Source organism: Glycine max, chromosome 11 (genome assembly GCF_000004515.6).
Source record: "Glycine max cultivar Williams 82 chromosome 11, Glycine_max_v4.0, whole genome shotgun sequence".
Taxonomy (NCBI): domain Eukaryota; kingdom Viridiplantae; phylum Streptophyta; class Magnoliopsida; order Fabales; family Fabaceae; genus Glycine; species Glycine max.
The window spans coordinates 14,373,197-14,392,486 of record NC_038247.2 but is presented as its reverse complement, the minus strand read 5'-3'; the positions used below and the strand labels follow the sequence as shown (position 1 = coordinate 14,392,486).

General features: G+C 33.6%; 2 protein-coding genes across 4 annotated transcripts; one reads left to right on the top strand and one right to left on the bottom strand.

Moving 5' to 3' along the window:
* Positions 1-6,692: 6,692 nt before the first annotated feature.
* LOC100802231 (uncharacterized) lies at positions 6,693-11,915 on the top strand. Of its 3 annotated transcripts, none has more exons than XM_006590985.4 (4): positions 6,693-6,907; positions 7,313-7,545; positions 9,204-9,424; positions 11,217-11,915. In XM_006590985.4, the coding sequence occupies exons 2-4, from the start codon at positions 7,365-7,367 to the stop codon at positions 11,610-11,612; spliced, it is 798 nt and encodes a 265-aa protein (XP_006591048.1). In that variant the 5' UTR covers positions 6,693-6,907; positions 7,313-7,364; the 3' UTR covers positions 11,613-11,915. The 3 variants fall into 3 exon arrangements, with proteins under 3 accessions (XP_006591048.1, XP_006591047.1, XP_006591045.1); XM_006590984.4 differs by having other exon boundaries at positions 7,290-7,545; XM_006590982.4 differs by having other exon boundaries at positions 7,273-7,545.
* Positions 11,916-15,284: 3,369 nt separating this feature from the next.
* On the bottom strand, positions 15,285-15,704 carry LOC121173058 (secreted RxLR effector protein 161-like). The gene has a single exon (XM_041006813.1). It carries the CDS (start codon positions 15,702-15,704, stop codon positions 15,285-15,287), a length of 420 nt encoding a protein of 139 aa, XP_040862747.1.
* Between the last annotated feature and the right edge of the window lie 3,586 nt (positions 15,705-19,290).

The window sequence follows — 19,290 nt, the reverse complement described above, 5'->3', positions numbered from 1 at the left end:
GAATATGCATTAGTGGGTGTGATGTAATATTAAATTTTCATCATTTGTGTTGTTGATGTTCTGCTGCAATAGTAAAGAAATAAAAGTATTATATCAAATTTATTTGAGAATTGATGATAATGAAATTGCAATAGAGTATTGATGTTGACGGCGGTATAAGTAACGGTAAAGTAAAAAATATAGTATATTGTAGTTATATGATTAAAAATAGAAACAAATAATGTTTTGATAGAAAATGAATTTGATTAATGATAATGCATATGTAGAAATAAGAATTTGAGAAGCATACTATGTTTATAAGTTTGTGAATACTTTTTTGTATACTACATTAATGATAGTATTTTTGGGAGTGCCTTGATTATCATGAATAAGAATATGGAGTCTTTTTTTGCTTTGAACTCGTGAGAGTGCAACATATAGCTGGCCATGAGAAAAAATTGGGTTTGGCAAATACAATACAACATGTGTCAATGACTGTCCGTGAGATTTGTTAATGATCATTGCAAATGAAACCATGAATGAAAACTGTCTTCTAATTAGCTTGAATGGCCATGGAGAATCAAAAGAAGACAAATTCATTCTTGGTATGTATGTCCTATGACCTATATTGGGTCTAGTAATAATCTCTGCTTCAACCACATTTGAACCAAGCCTTGTAATAATAAGTCTAGTTCCGTTGCATAACCTATTAGCCTGGTCCAAATTTCGTAGTAGTATGATGGGAGTACCAACCTTGATTTTGAGCTTGTGATTAGGTATTCCTAATGTTTTCAATGAGTTTAGAAATTCAGGTGTTAGTACTCTGAAAGCATGACTGAGTAGTTCATTAGATTTATCAACACTATCAACACTACAATATTCTTTCTCCTCACCAAGAATCAAAGATAGGACATTTATAGAGGCTGAGTTCGTTTCTTGTTTTGAGGTTACCTCACATGGTGTATGGTTGAAGTCATTTATTTTGTCAACAACTTCTTTCGTAGAGGCTAGAACAACTCTTTTTTGCAAGAAATCTCCATTGCTATAGTTATGTAATAAGTCTGGATATGTTGCTTCAACAATTTCCTGGATAGGATCTTGAAAGTTCTTGATAAGAAACTCATCTAGGATGGTGATTTCGCCATAACCATCGTTAGGTTCTCCAAGTTTATTATCGCCTATGTCTAGGAGCCAATCAAAAAATAGTTTGAGGTCATCACAGTTGGTATGGGCAGCAAAATTCAATTGCAATCGCATGTTTTTTGTCAGCTTAAGAATTTGACAATGGTCCCAAATGTATGATGCATTTAGAGTTGCGTGGACAATGTCAGAGCGATTACCTCTTGGCACAACAAGTAGTATTTGACGGAAATCACCACAAAAAACAATGACCTTACCTCCAAAAGGTTTATCGTTGTGCATGATGTCTTTTAAGCCTTTGTCAAGTGCCTCAATACTGTACCTGTGACACATTGGAGCTTCATCCCAAATTATGAGTTTTGTCATCTGCAACAATTCAGCTAAGTCACTCCCCTGATGAATATTGCATGTAGAATTTTGTGTTGCAGGCATTGGTATAGCAAACTTAGAATGTGTTGTTCTACCCCCAGGCAGTAGGATTGAGGCAATCCTACTTGAAGCCACTATCAAAACAATGCCGCCATTAGAGCGTATAGCAGATGATAAAGTTTTCCAGACCAAGGTCTTGCTTGTGCCACCATATCCATCGAGAAAATAAACTCCGTTTGATTGAGTTGCAACCACATGCATAATCTTATCAAAAATAGAAGCATGCTCATATGGATTTAGTAATGTATGCATAATGTATTAGTAGTATGGATTGTTAGGAATGAATATTGTTTTAAGAAAAACTAAAATATGATGTAAATGCCTGTTAGTGAGTGATAGCATCTGTTAAATTCAACAGCCAAAATGTCCTTGTCATAAGCCAGCTCATTGTAGATGAGCTTATTTCTGTGCGGGTTGGCAGCATATCCTATTGGGTATGACATTGAAGGGAAATCTCGTAGGCTTTTTCTGTTGGCTTGTAGGAGGTTTCAATTTCAGTCAAACAAAGATGCATTGTTTCTTTGTCTGTGAGATGAATGCCATGAATAGTATAACAAAGACATTGTTAGCAAGTGGGTTGTTTGCTATGATTGATATGTATTTATTTAGGATTGATGAAATTACCTTGTCTTCTATGATTAAATACAATATCATCTGCCATCCATTATCAAGTTTATTCCCACACATATTCTGGTCTATCCATGGTATTCATAAATAGAAGCTTTACAAATAACTTCCTAAGAAAGTGTGGAGTTCCCCAAGTGTTTGCTTCTCGTAAAACACAAACAAATTCTTGATCACTTCCTAGAAAACCTTTTGCAAAACATGTTTCTCTGAATGTTTGGTAGACAACATTTTCTACTGTTCTAATATCTTTGTAAGATTGTGACCCTTTAGCGGAGGAAAGCATCATCCTCATGTAGAACAACTCTCCATTGGAAGGAGATACCCATATGAGCCTGCCAATTGTATTTCCTTGTTTTCTTGGTTTCTAGCATCTTTTGCGTGCATCATAAACGAATTTGGACACATATTCAACATAAGTAAGATCCCGTCCATGATGACATATTTTATTAGAATCCATTCAAGTTGTAAACATTGATTCTTTGATTGTACTCTTAGATAGTACTATGCCAATTGGTTGACTATCTTTCCAGTAAACAAACTGTTGATTTTTTAGGAGGATCAAACGTTGTAGTACAGTAGGGACAACTATCATAATTCCATGGTGTATCAATCATCACTTCATCCACCATAGCAACGATCAAACAATAACAGTCCTAAATGAGTAAAATCATATGAACATGGTGATTAAATTGTAATGATCATTAATCATATCCAAATAACAGTAACATTACCTGTCTCAGTCTGCTTATTTCACCTAACCTCAACATCTGAGCATTATGCAAAAACTTTTCCCCTGAGTTTTGTTGTGAAAGTTGGGTATACTGGGACTAAGATACACATCCTTCATCTGTTACTCCGCCAACATAAAATGACACACGTAAACTGCATTATGAAACAACGTGAAATTTGAGTTGCATAAACAGTATTTATAAAAAAATGAAGTAAATTAAATTCTTGCATCGTACTTATCACAAAATTGTTGGATTTTTGCAATGTCAGTGTTGACATACAACTTGGACCCATGCTTAATATTTTGGACACTGAGCAGATACTTCTCTGCAAAAAAATAAGAGTTACATGTATAAATACATTGATAAATTCAAATGAAGCAAATATGTAACAAATAGAAATTGACATAACACCGGCCTTTCGGATCTTTGATCTTAGCAAAAGTTAACATAATGATCAATGACTTCTGAACAAAATGGTTTTTCTCGATAGCATCATCAAGCTGAAGAGCATATTCCTCCTACACAGTCATGATGATCTCAGCATCACTACAACAGAACAAAACATAAAATGATAGCACTTGTAATGGTTTAAATATTAATACCCTTACAACTTAATGGAAGGAAAAATACTTGTTATCTCTCAACTTCACAGTAACTTTGTACACAGGATTAACTGTCTTACGTTCAATAACTTCAGCAACAACATTGACAACATCTATTTAAAAAATATAATGAAACACAATTTTTAGTTATGTTGAATATACATACTATTTTGTTTACAAAAAGGATAAACGACATACCAACTAACGTATCACGCGACGCAATGCTGGAAATAATATTAGCAAATTCATTTATGACATGGATGTTATCAGGAATCTCAGATCTGTTAACCTCCTTCACAGACGTATTTTTGACGAAATAAACCAAAAATTTAATTGTACTCACTTTGTATTCAGAATTATTGTCAACAACCTTGATGTTTTGAATCAAATATGCACCACCACATCACAACTTGGGCTCAAATTCAGGGAACAATTCTTGCCATAGAGTTGCGCCAATCTTTGCACCCTGGAACAATTACAAATGAAAATTGTAAAAAAAACTAAATTAGGTAAACCAATGAAACCGAACAACATGACAATTACCGTATGGTCCATCAACACCATGTTAATGGCTAGTCTACCATTGTGCTTGTTCACATGCCACATATCAGTGATTCGCACAACTATTTTCCAAGTACCTTTCTTTGTTTGCAATTTAGATAACATGTTTTCCTTCCGAGACATAACTTGAAATAAATGACAATATTCTGGTTCATGAAGCATTAAAAAAATTTATGCAACACAACAATACAATATGGACAATGAAACATTGAAGCAGACAATATTGAACACCAAAAACAAACAAAACACCATATCGGTGGAGCAGACAAATAGAATAAACATTGATAACTAAACTATGGAACCAACCACAGTAAAATATATACGACCATTTATGTTTCACAAACTCATGAAATATGGAAACCAATTAGCCAATGATACCAACTGAGCTCAAGATGACATGAGAACAATAATACCAAATGTTGACAACAAAGAAAATACGAAATCACCAAGTAGGGTACAGAAATGAACCTGCACTAACGGTTGGGGGATACGTATGAGGCGACTACTTTGTGGTTGTCCTTCTCAGCTTCTTTGTTGTTCTCGGACAAAAAAAATAGCAATTGCAGTTAGGGTATATAAAAGAAAGGCATGACAACAAAAACTAGTAATAGATAACATGTGTCCAAACATGGCCAATGGAAGTGAAAATGGATTCAAAACTAAACGAAGGCAAGGCACCAAAAACCTAATAAACACCTTCAACTACACAAACCCAGGCAACACAACAAATACATGTAACCTATTGTGAAAAAATAAACTGGAAACGACGACAAAACATAAACAACGCTCCATTACAACAAAAGAAAGACGAAATCAACAACATCATGGTATAAAAAAGAAACCTTTACGTAATGATCAACCTCTAGCCTATTAAGGAACCATTAAAAGAAACAAATGACTAAATGAACAAAATGTTGGTAAACGAAAAGACAAACACCATAAAGTAATAATGAAAGGAACGGAGCACACCAAAAGAAATTCAACCATTTATGTTTAGAAAACTCATACAACCAAAAATAAAGGTACCCAATCAAGGCAACACAACAAATACATGTAGCCTATAAGCTGGAAACGACGAAAAAACAGAAACAATGCTCCATCACAACCAAAAAAAGATGAAATCAACAACATCATGGTATAAAAAAAAAACTTGTTAGTAGAGGAGGGGATACGTAATTGTCGGCCTCTAGCTCCAGTGTCGTTCACGACCAAGATGAAAATGAAAGTGCATTTGTTTTTGTCGTCATGGGAGCAAAATGGAATTGGTGCACAACTCAATAGGGATACTCCAAACAGAAGGAAAATGAAGCAAAGAAAACGTAAAAGACATAAAACAATAAATGCACATTGACAATGACCTTTTAGGGCGGGAATGAGGTCGCTTCTCATCGTGACACGTTAGTCCTATCACGATCAGGTAAGCATCGTCAGGGCCTTATTTATATGATATAGATAGATAAGAATTATATGCTTGAATTTTATAATCTTTTAATTCACCAAAAAATGGAATTTTCTAATATGGTGGTCAAAGTGCTTGAAAACTTCATCCATGATCGTAAAAACTTCATATTTAATGGCCTGAAAAATTATGAAAAAAAAATTGTTTCGAATTTTTTATTACGAGAGATATGATTGGTTTGATGGGTAGAAGGTGGGTTGTTTTATCAGCAAAAACTTTTTCATATTTATAAAGAGTACCAAGAATACCCAGCTCAATTACAAGATGTATACATATCATGACTATTATTAAATTTCCCAGCAATTGGTTACCGGATATTAAATATTATAATTCTATTTTTTTTATCAATAATATTAATTTATTAATTTTATTAGAAATATGAAAATTCGAGCCTGTGATATCTTCTTTCTCCATTTTTTCTTTCTCAACAACTACTAGATCATTTTTTTTTTGAATGGGTTTAGAAAAACCCCAACCCCCAAACCTCAATAAGTCTCAACGATAAGTTCTCTGACGTGATGAAAGGGTCAATGTAGAAAATAATTAAATAATTTTCTATCCGTCTCAAAAAATAAGAAAGCAAAAAAATAGTGAAAATCAAGTTTAAGTTGTGTTTTTTCATTAATATAATTTAATTATTTTATATTAATAGAATGCAAAATATTTCACTATCTAAAAGAAACATAAGAAATTCTTTGCATTATATTAATATAAAATTAAATATTTATATAAAATAGAAACCAAAACTTTAGAGATGAAACTTATTTTCACTTAAACTAATATAATGTAATGCTGATTATTTTTGACATTTAAAATCTATTATAGTTATTTACTAAATTAAATTTAAATGAAAAATCATTAAAAAATACGTACTTAAATAACTATAAAAAAATATGAAATAGTATATATTAAAAAAAATAAAGTAAAATTAAAATTAACACACATCAATATATAATAAAAAATATTATAAAATGTCAAATTTATATCTTATCTAAAAAATATAACTCGCGAATCAGTTAAGTAAATTAATATTAAAATAATATTTTATTAACTAAATTAATTTAACATTTTTAAGAAATAAAAATTCAAACGTGTGGTTCTTTACATTTTAATTTTTATATATTCTTGCTAAAAAATATATATTATTTTATTTTATTTTTGTGTATTTTGCAAGCCGTGATGCAATGCCTCATGTAGAATATTCTTCTTCCTCCACCGCGATTAGGGTTTTCGGATTTTCACTTTACTCTCACTTCTTCCACCCTCGTCACCTGCAATTGATTTTTTTTTCTTCCAATCGATAATTGAAGAACACGACATTCCAATTCCTCTCTCGATTCGTTTCGCTAGCTCGATAATCAAAAGTGCCTGGTGATTCGGTACGTTATAGAGCTCCATTAAAGTTTTTTTTTTTTTGTCTTTTTTGTTTTTTATTTTCCCCATTAAATTGCACTTTCTGTACATTTGCAAAAGTTTGCTATCTTTGATATACTTAATCTTAGTTTGATTTCTCTAACCCTAGGTTCTATTTCAATCAAAGAATGAATTATGATGGGATTTATTTGGGCCTCAGTTCCCAAATTTTGTATGAAACTGTGAATTATATTGTTATATCTGTTTCAATTTGTTAGTGGAGTATTTCATATGAAACTAAGATATGGGTACATGCATGGTGACATACAATTGTAGTTTGGGTTGTGTGGTTAAGTGATTGGTTTGGGTTTTTGTGGCTTTGATGTCTCAGAGGTTGTGTTTACATAGGAGTTGTTTGTGAAAATGAGAAGGCAGGGGCACTATGGGGATCCATCTGCCAACACTTGTGTTGGTGGTGGCCAGATGCATCATATGGCTGGTCAAAGGGGGGAGGCCAAGTCGGGTAATTTTGAAGGACGGCTAGAGGCCTTTACTCCAGAAAGAGAGAATCCGTATGGAAATTCCAAGCCGGAGGGTCAGTGGAGATGGGAGATGGATGAATCGAAGATGTCCAATTCAATGGCATCTCGAATGTTTAATGAAGGCAAGTGTTATTCGTTGCCTTTTTCTGCTTACTTTACTTATCCTTCTATTAACCTAGGTTTACACTGCATCTGGATTTCCTAAAACAATCATTGTTTTTGAAATATGTCACGAGATGGAAATAAATGCTGTGAAGTTGTAATTAGATATTGTTTTTACAAGTTTTCATGATTAAAAGTAGTGAGTAGTTAGCGTATTGTATATTTTCATTTTTGCCAAGGTTAATATATATTCAATATTTTTTTTTCATGAAATTGACAAAAATGTTTTCTTTAATGGTTGGTTTTCACTAAAACAAGGGTAGGACCTATGATGCAGACTTAAAGGAGCATAGCGTGTATGTATGATGGCCACTTTTTATGTTGTTGCTAGAATTAAACCACCTGATAAATGCCATCATGACATATGAACTCACTCTGCACTTGTGTACAGAAGTTTATAAAAAAATTCAGAAAAGTTAAAGTGATGAAGTTTGGAGAGGAAGTACAAGAAGATAAGAAAATAAAGAGATAATATATGGTATAGTTATAGTTATATGAAATTATTGTGGTTTAAATATATTTTTGATCCCTAAAAGTATGGCATATTTTGGTTTTAATTCCTATAAAAGTTTATTTGTTTTTAGTACCTACATTTAACAAAAGCAATGTGGTTTTAGTCTCTTATGAGGGACTTAGAGCACTTGATTTTTGTAACTTTTTAAAGGACTAAAAATGAATAAATTTAAATAAAAAGTGTTTATTTATAAAAAATGTCAATGTTTTCAAGGACCAAAAATATATTTAAGCCAACAATATGCTGTTTTTAGTTACTCAATTATACGTATAAGTGTATAACTTCAAGCCTATGACCTCATGTTTTGTTAATGTATAAAACAATGGGAATGATAAGGTAAAATAAAGCCTTAATTTTGAAAATGATTGGACAAAAGGTAAAGGTTGAACCTGTTCTCTTTTGAAAAGTATAGACAGGGATAAGAAACTTAATCCATTGGTTTCTGTCTCTTTTTGAAATGTAGGTTTATGTTGATGTGTCATAAGTATAGGGAAGAACATTTAACCATTTACTTCTTGATTTTGCTTGTGTCAAGTGACTGAGGTGAGGCATGTTGTTTTAAGATCATGATGCTAGTAGTGTGTTTTTTCCCACTAAAAGAAAAATGTACCTTTTAATTTTGTATATCTTCATTGATGACACATGATTAAGATAATGTTGCTCATTCTTGCTTTGTAATTAAGTGAGGTAATAACCCAATACTTTTGACCGTCCTTTGTGAACAGATTAACGATGATATCATGTAACTAAATTGGGCAGCATAATCCTTCTAAATGTTGTCATTTCCAGTTTGTTGCTAAATGCATGTTTTATTCACATTCCTGACATTCTTCTGTAAAATTTGCTTCTTTTTCAATGAACACGGTTTAAAGAAGTTCTTCATGTATAGGAGATGAATTTAATTATTGATGTCTGATCTTAAGTTTATTGTAATAGTATTCTAGTTCAGCTAACATGACACATTTTCAGAACCTATCTTATTTTTGAATTGTTAAAACATTAGCTTCCCTCTCTAGAATGCCTGGTTACAGGTTTGCCATTTATATCATGGAAATAGTTTTCAAACTCCTAAACTTAGGTGAGCCATATCTTGTTCTAGTGTAGGTCAAGGGGTTGATGCTTCAAAGCCCTATTTTCAAGGGCAGAGCCGGAACAATAGTGATTCCAGATCTCAGGCTCATGAAGAAGATATGGATGTTAGATATGAAGGAGAACATTTATCACAATCTTTTGAAGGTCTTGAGCAGAATTTTCATGATGACATCATTAAACTCACCAAAGAACAGAATGATGCTGAAGATGCAGAATATGCCAGACACAGAGAGGTTTGTGTTCAACATAAAAAAACTATTAATTTGTTACTGTGTTCTTGAAATACGCTAAATCTTCTACGCATTTTGCAACTTTTTTGTCTTTTTTTCCTTTTTTTTTCTTAATAGATGAACCCATAATCATGCAACACCCTTGATGGACTGGATCCAGTTTTGCAGACCTCACTAGGTTTAAATTACTTATTGGGCATCAGCACACTGAAAACGGGACAAATAATGAGCCACCTGGAAAGACAGCTTCATGGGTATTTAGATTTTATAAACTAATTATCATAATAATAATAATAAAATCAAATAGATTTTTTTTCAAGTGTTCCAGCTTTCCCAGGGTGGTGTGAAACTTATTCCTAATATTCAATTTTAAAAACTTGCCCTACTCCCATTTCTTAGTTATGACTTGCATGTGTGTTTACCTTGTTGAGTTTTGGACAATTTTGTTTTGTTAGAGGGCTTGTTATACATGTTTTATGCTACTGTATAGTCAACAAAGTCCACTCAGTTTAAGTCAGTTTCCCTTTTTATAGCTGAAATGTGATGATCTAAACAAAAAGGTGTCAAAAAGAAGAATTGCATTTATGCTCAATCCTGTAGTCTTCCTCTGTAAGAGTAAGAATAAGAATTGGGTTTCACTTTGGTTTAAGACCTTATGGGATTTGTTCAACAGTTTGTTTGTTTTTGAAGATGTTAAACATACTTTTGAAGCTGTAAAACTTTTTATAGATGTTACAGTAAGAAACATATTAAAGAGATATAGTTTCTCTTCTAGAATAATCTGTTTGCATGGATTGAACTGCATCCCAGCAATGCAAGCTTATCAATGGGTTGCTAAATGCCTTTTCAGAATAACTTCTGGATAGAAAAAAATTGTTTGTAATGGCTAGTTTGTTATATACTTTGCCTTTTTCCATTTGTTGTATACTATTGGGAAAAATCCAAGTCCCACATCGGCTAAAGATAAAGTCAAGTAGTAGTATATTAGTGAGGGGCAACTCTCACCCCTTGAGCTAACTTTTGGGGTTGAGTTAGACCTAAACTCACATTCTAAGAATCTAAGATGGTATCAGAGCATATTCAAGATTAATCCAAAGGACCACTCACCATTGTTATCCACGCACCAAGCCCAAGAAGTATTGGACGTGAGGGGATGTATTGGGAAAAATCCAAGTCCCACATCGGCTAAAGATCTATGTGAGGGACAACTCTCACCCCTTGAACTAGTTTTTGGGGTTGAGTTAGGCTTAAATTCACATTCTAAGAATCTAACATATACTTTGGCTTTTTCCATCACATTTGATAAACTTGAAGTCATTATAAAGTTGCAAATACTGCAGTTATATACTGCTTTTTTGCATCTTCGTTGATAAACTTGATGTGATGATGCAAGACTACAAATACTGCAGTTATGTGTACTTTTTTGCATCTTCAAACTATGAACTTACCCAGTGTTGTCTGATCTTTGTTGTGTGGTTCTGACCCATTTTTAGAATACTTCATAAATATTATATGGATGTAAAAAAAATCACTTTTGCAAGAGTGGTTTGTTATTCTGGTGTTAGGTTCTTCTGTCAGCTAACCGTGAGCACTGGGTCTAGTTTTGTCACCTGCATCTTTGTATTTTAAAAAATCTACACCGCTATGTTTTGAAGCTGGATATTTGCAGCACACTGGGTGTGACGAAGATAATCTTATTCATGTTAAAATCTGTAGATTTTATATATATATATATATTCTCTAAAACTATATGTCTCAATTGAGCTTTAACCAAGTTGTACGTATATCTTTTCAGAAAATAAATGCAATCAATGCTCAGTATGAAGAAAAACTAGCAGCACTCCGAGCTCAGCATAGCAGCCGCAGAGCTGAATTTCTTCAAAGGGAATCACATGCTAGGCAACAGCAGTACCAGCAAATCATAAGGGATCCTTACCCCGGTGGTGGCATGGCACCCCGAGACCCTCATGCACCCCGAGACCCTCATGCACCCCGAGATCCTCATGGTTACAACAATGTGAATGATTCAGGTGCAGGTGGAGAAGTGCAACGAGGCTATTCTGCCGATCACTTTGATCCTTACCGAGAGAGAGCTCGATTTCTTGGGGGTGGTAGAGATCAAGGATTTGAACCTAGAGGCCCATATCCTGGTGGCCGTGTCTATGACACTGGTTCACGCTACTACAATTGAGTTTTGACCCAAAGGTTTATCTCCATTTTGGGTTTCTACTGCAGGTGAAAATGCTTAAATTGACATAATTTATGCTTTGTCATCTTACCATCTTTTTACTACCCTGTTTATGGAAATTAACGTTTCTTAGCGGCTGTTATTTATATAGATCAACATTGGAGTTGCACACCGTTATATTGGTGTTGTGCATTAAAACGTAGGATATTTGTTGTTTGTGTTTATGAAAACCAATAACATTCAACACCATGTAATACAATCTTCTATTTAATTCAACTGCATAAGGAGAGGATGATATTGCTCGGATAACATGCTGCGAGCATCTATACCTACCACGGAAGAAGCATAGCTTAGCACCAATCCTTATGCTTCAGTCCGATCAGAGTTAAAAACATTAAATTAAACAACCAAAATTAAAAACAAATGCAGTGTTTTTGCATGTTTACCTCTAAACTCGAAACTACGAATTGCCTCTAAAATCCCAATGTCTTGCTATAGGATGGAGAAAGTTTTGATAAATTTGACTGGCGACGGAGATAATGAAGAAACTGTAGCGGGTTTTCCTGATGTTGATGAAAGAAATTCTAGGATGTATTTATCATACTAGTTTGCAAAATTTCGCTGATTGTATAATCCATAGTCTTCTGAAAAATTTTGATTTTTAACTTTGACGAATATTGACGATGTAAGATTAATGTAGTCAATCTCACCTAGCAAGATAAGATTATTATTGTTGTCAGTCTTACAAAGTATACTATCAAAAGTAGCAGCATTCTTTTGTTATTCACATCGTTAACATTAGAAGATGCATGCATGAGAAGGATTAAATATTAAAGCTCTTGGACAAAATTTAACCATAGCTTTGTTTTTTATTTTTTCAAAACAAAATAAGTTAATTGAAACACTTGTTGAAGGGGTGAAAAGAACAAATCACATTTTGCTGTAATTACAGAAGCACGGGATTTTAGAAGTAACTAACAACGTAACCGTCTGACATTTGTTAGTTTTCAGCATCATGTACCAGTGGACCACATTTCTATATCCGTGTTAAGATGTGCCACCAGAACTCTTGGTCTCTTCTTTGATGGTTGTAGTACCAAAGTACTTTAGACAGCCTTAAGCGAGTCCAGGACAACTGATTTTTTTACATTCTGTGGCTCTAAGTTGTTAACATTCAATGGGTTGAGATATGGTTATTTTGACATCAACCGGGTAACATTCACTATAACTGCTTCTATTGATGTATCTGTCTTTGCGCAGTTCACTTATATATGACTTATCTTATCCATAGACATAATTAAAATATAAGATTAAATATTTTTTTTTCCTTCACTTGAACCAATGTCATCAAATTCGGACTGGTTATCAAGTCGATCTGAGTATTGAGTCACTTGGTTGGGATACTGGCTTAAAATTTGAATTTTATCAACATATTTAGAAGCATAATTATGAATTTGTTCAAATGCAACGAATTTATAATATATATCATTGTTGTACAATGAAAGACAATTTAATACACACAAAATTTTCCCTCAAAAAATAATACACACAAATTAATCAAGAGAAAATAAAAAATGACAATAATTTTATCATCTCAAATTTAAAGATGCAATTATGCTTGATAAAAAAAATAAGCAAATATATAAATAATAAAATGTAAGGAATAAATTAAATTTTTTAATATGACCATGATGTTCAACTGTTAGACAAAAAAACTAAAAAATGCATGACTCACTAAGTTAATTGGGTAATCGATTTGAGGTTAGATCACACTGAAACGGATCGGGTCACACCATGTTCACACCATGTTGCATGTGTAACCAGTGTAACCAATCCAACATGTGGTGTTCAGACGGACGGGTTCCCAAGACAATGGGTCAATCTGGTCAATTTGAGCTGGGTCAAATAACTATGACTATAATATTGAATTTTTGCGTTTATTCATTAATAATTTTATATTTTATCTTTTTTTTTTAAATTTAATTTAAAATAATTATAGTAATTAATTATATAAATTTGTAATATGTGCAAAAGCCTAATTCTTAAAATATTTTAATCTGATTTTTTCCAATACAATAAAAAATTAACCTACACATATTAAACTACACTAGCAAACGGTGAAGGATTTTAAAAAATGTTAATGAAAATTTAATATAACATAAAAAAATTTGTGAATAGAGGTTGAGACGGCATATGTCAACGTGACTATGGATGGGAGGGGAGTTCCTTCAAAGCCACCAGACAAATAAGGAAAAAAATGATACACCACATACTTCTTTCATAGATAATCTATTGGGTCGTGCCACTGATTAACCATTTCGATAATTGCCGTCCATATTCTGGAATAGATAGTTTGGACTATAACAATTTTCAGAATAGCTATTCCATAAGTGTTTTGTTTCTATTCACGATAAGTTGTTCCAGAACGATGTTTCAAAATATAAAGGCTTTTGGAATAGTTGTTCTGTAACAATGTAACAAGGTTTTCAATGCTTACTTTGGAATGTCCCTATTAGTGTTCCAGATTCGCTGTTATGCAAACGTTGCAAAAGGTTTCCGGATACCCTATTATGGAAAGATGTTTCAAAAACAAATGATCTGGAATGTTCATTTCGAAATGTTTTTCTATGTGTTACGGATAATGTTTTGTCCGCCCAAGCTAGAGAAAGAACAGAGGGAGAGAAAGGAATGAGCGAGATTGAAACTACGGAAGGAAAAAAGGTGCAACAGTTCATTCTAGAGGTGAAGGTGTATGTATGAATTCAATCAATCAACCTAATTTAATTCTAACAGTCGATCATCAATCCTAATCACATGCTTTCTGTCCATGTAGAAAAAAATTACTGCATAAAGAAGGATGAAATCCCATTGTGTTCCCATACTCAAAATCATGATGAGAACTAAATGTGGAAGCGTATCTGGATTAGCCATAATAACATGATGAAAGGTTGATAAGGATCAAGATTGATTTTATGATCTTCTAAATGTAGAGGACTTTAAGTTCTCTGAATTTTCTCTTCTGACGAGATAAAGAGAAAAAGAATTCAAGTTGTACATGTTGTTACTTTTTTCTACAGATGAGGACCATAACCTCTTGTATTGGTAATTGATATCGATTATTCCAAATTTAATGATTATAATTTGGTCCCTCATCAAACTATAATATCACTAGTGGTATCTACACAATTAGCCTTTCACAACATATATGCCCTTAGCCATTATTTTATATTGATTAGACCACTTTAATATTTTGACTAATATAATAATAGCCTTAACTCATTCAATCATGTAGTATATATATGTATGACCCAAAATTGCTAATAATCTCCCAATGGTCACAAATATATATATCCTTACAATCCTTATAAATGTGTTAGACTTTATGAGCTCAAAATTTGCCTTTACATGCTTTGAGCATATTCCAAAAATCTTGTCCGTTGATTATATCTGCACATAGAATCAAAGCAGTTTTCATTGTATCAATCATAACTAAACCCATCAATGATCACTAATGCTGACAAAATCAAATGACATAGACTCATCATGAAATGTGTAGCATGAAAATTACATGAAGATGGTCTGTATTGGTTGAGCTCCTATTGTTGTTAGAATACAATACAATTGATTTTTTTTTGTCACAATATAACTTAATGGTCTTTCAATTCCTTCCACAATTTACAGCCCTATGACAAAATTTCTCAGCCATATTCCATGATTTGATGCCTCATAGCATGCCACAAATTCTGCCGTCATAGTGGATGTAGTAAGGATTTGCTTGGCACTGCGCCAAGAAACCGCACCACCAACTAACATGAAAATGTAACCTGAAGTGGATCTCAAACTATCTAGGCCTCCTGTAAAATCCGAGTCAGAATATCCAATGATCTCCAACTGATCTGACCTTTTGTATATGAACGTGTAATACTTTGTTCTCTTCAAATACCTCATAACTCTTTTGGCTGCTTTCCAATGATCCATTCCTGAATTGCTTAAATACCTGCCTAATACCCCAACTATATATGCTATATCTGGACGCGTACATACTTGGGCATACATCAATCTCCCTATAGCTGATGCATAGGGAATCTTTTGCATTTCTTGAATTTCCAAATTTCCTTTTGGGCACTATTTGAGACTGAACTTGTCTTCCTTAGCAACTGGAGTATCCCCGGATTTACATTCCTGCATGCCAAACCTTTTAAGTACCTTTTCGATATAGCTCCTTTGTGATAATCCTAGAATACCCCGAGATCGATCTTGGTGTATCTAAATTCCTAATACAAATGAGGCATCACCAAGATCTTTCATTTAGAAGTTTCTTGATAGAAATCTCTTGGTTTCGTGCAACATGCGTATATCATTAGTGGTAAGCAATATGTCAGCAACATATAAGACCAGGAAAATGTACTTGCTCCCACTGAATTTGTGATACACACAATCATCAACAAGATTCATCTCGAAACCAAATGAGAGAATTACTTGATGAAATTTGTGGTACCATTGACGAGATGCTTGTTTTAGCCCGTAAATGGATTTTTTCAGTTTGCAAACCATATTCTTTGGGTCTCCTGACACAAAGTTTTCTGGTTGCACCATATAAATTATCTCATCAATGTTGCCATTGAGAAATGCCGTCTCGACATCCATTTGATGAAGCTCCAAATCATAATGTGCAACAAGAGTCATGATTGTCCTAAAAGAATCTTTCGATGAAACTGGAGAGAATGTCTCTTTAAAGTCAATCCATTCCTTTTGCGTACAACCCTTTGCCACAAGACGAGCCTTATACCTCTCCACATTACCATTGGAATCCCGCTTGGTCTTAAATATCCATATGCAACCAATGGGTTTCACACCTTCTGGTAATGGGACAAGTTCCCAAACCTTGTTGTCTTGCATGGACTTATACTCCTCATTCATTGCTTCAATCCACTTGTTTGAGTTGGAATCTTGCATGGCTTGATGGAAGTTGACTGGGTCATCTTCCATTATACCATTATTTTCCTCATGTTCCTGGAGAAATATCACATAATCATCTGGAATAACACTTCTCCTTTCTCTTGTAGATCCCCACAAAGGTACTGGCTCATGAAGCATATGTTCTTGAGGATCTTGAGTTTGTTCTTCATGAACGACCAAATTGTCTAGAGTGAGAAATTCAATAACAATATCTTGTAAAGGTTCCGAATTTGCTTTATCAAAAGCAACTATATGAATCGGTTCTGAAATTGTTACTGATTCTTCCTCTAAGACAAGGTCTCTAACCTCTTCCCCTAAACTCAATATCCTCAAAGAATGTGGCAGTTCCCGTCTCAAAAATTATCTTTAATTTGGGATCATAAAATTTATAGCCCCTGGATCTTTCAGAATAACCAATAAAGTAGCTGCTCACTGTTCAGGAATCCAATTTCCTTTCATTTGACTTATAAGGTCTTGCCTCAACTGGACATCCCCATACATGAAAATGTTTCAGGCTAGGCTTTCGCCCAACCCAAAGCTCATAAGGTGTTTTGGCAGTTGCCTTGGTTGACACTTTATTAAGAATGTAAGTTGTAGTCTTTAGTGCCTTTCCCTAGAGTGGCTTTGGTAAGTTAGAATGACAAATCATACTTCTTACCATATCCTTAAGAGTTCTGTTTCATCTTTCAGCCACACCATTCATGCTAGGTGACCCCAGCATGGTGTATTGTGGAAGCAATTTCTTCCAAGGTTATTTTGATGATGCCAAAGAATCAAGAGTTAAGCAAAGGTTCAAGCAAAGATTCAAGAATCAAGATTCAAGAATAATCAAGATCAAGATTCAAGAATCAAGAAAAGACTCAATCAAGATAAGTATTAAAAAGTTTTTCAAAACATTGAGTAGCACAAGAAGTTTTCACAAAATCATTACCTAAGAGTTTTACTCTCTGATAATCGATTACCAGAAGGTAGTAATCGATTACCAGTAGCCAACATTATTTTCAAAACTGATTTACAAAGCTGTAATCGATTACCATAATCATGTAATCGATTACCAGTGTTTTAAAATGTTAAGATTTCAAATTTCAAGACTTACAACTTATGTCTAAACAGTTTTAAAGTATTTTAAACTTGTGTAATCGATTACACAATACTTGTAATCGATTACCAGAGCTTCAAAACGTTTTAATTTTCAAAATTCAAAATGAAGAGTCACATCTGTTGATGTGTAATCAATTACACCTTAATGGTAATCGATTACCAATGACTGATTTCGAAAAATACATTTCCAAAAGTCACAATTCTTCAAGTGACTTGTTTCTGATGATTTTTTCAAATGTCACAACTTTTTTTAAATTGACTAGTTTTAAAGAAATTGCCAAGAGTCACAAGCTTTGACTTGAGTCATCAAGAGATTATAAATATGTGACCATGACATGAATTTCAACAATCATCAATCAGCTTTGAATCATCTATCTTTCAATCTATCTTTCAATATCTTCTTTCATCTCTTTAAACTCTTTCTACAAAATTTTCTGATTCATTTTTCCTCATCTATCTAAAAGTTTTTGTTCAAATACTTTCTCTTTCAAGAAAAGTTCTTTGATCAAAAACTTGTGCTAGTCATCTTTTTCATTCTCTTCTCCCTTTGCCAAAAGAACGAATGACTAACCGCCTGAATTCATTAGTGTCTCCCTTCTCCCTTTCCAAGAGAATTCAAAGGACCCCACCTGAGAATTCTTTTAATTCTTCCATTTCTCTTAAGCAAAATATTTCAAAGGACTAACAACTTGAGATATCTTTTGTTTCCCCTTACAAAGATTCAAAGGACTAACCGCCTGAGAATTCTTTGTCCCAACACATTGGAGGGTACATCCTTTGTGGTACAAGTAGAGGGTACATCTACTTGGGGATTGTTATACTGAGAACAAGTGAGGGTACATCTTTTGTGGATCAGTTCAAGTGGAGGGTACATCCACTTGGATTTTCAAAGAGAACAAGGGAGGGTACATCCCTTGTGGATCTTTGGCTTGTAAAGGATTTTACAAGGTTGAAAGAAATCTCAAGAATCACAGGTTGCTTGGGGACTGAATGTAGGCACGGGTTGTTGCCGAACCAGTATAAAATTCTTGTGTTTGTCTTCTTCTTCCCTACACTCTTTAATTTCCGCTGTGTATTTTTCTTTTAGGCTTTACTTTTGTTTAAATTACATAACTTAGTAGTAAAGCCCAATTGAATCTAGTAACATTAAGAAGGATAGATTTTTAATTAGTCAAGACACGTTAATAATTAATTCAACCCCCCCTTCTTAATTATTTCGAGGCCACTTAATCCAACAATGTTTTGAACACATCTAGAGATTGTGACTTTTCATGTATAAGAAACAGGTATGCATTTCTGGAGTAATCGTCTATGAATGATATAAAATATTATTGACCATTCCATGAAGGTGTATGAATGGCCCACAAATATCTATATGTATCAATTCCAAGACATCTATAGCTCTATATGCACCTAATTTCTTGCTTTTGGTCTGTTTACCTTTAATGCATTCAGCACAAACATCAAAGCTTGTGAAATCAATGGAATCCAAGATTCCGTTTGACAAAAGTCATTCAATTCCGTTCTTAGAAATATGACCTAAGCGCTTATGCCATAATGCTCCTGAGTTTGTATTATCAATTCTACGCTTAGTACCACCCAATTCCACATTAAAGGATTC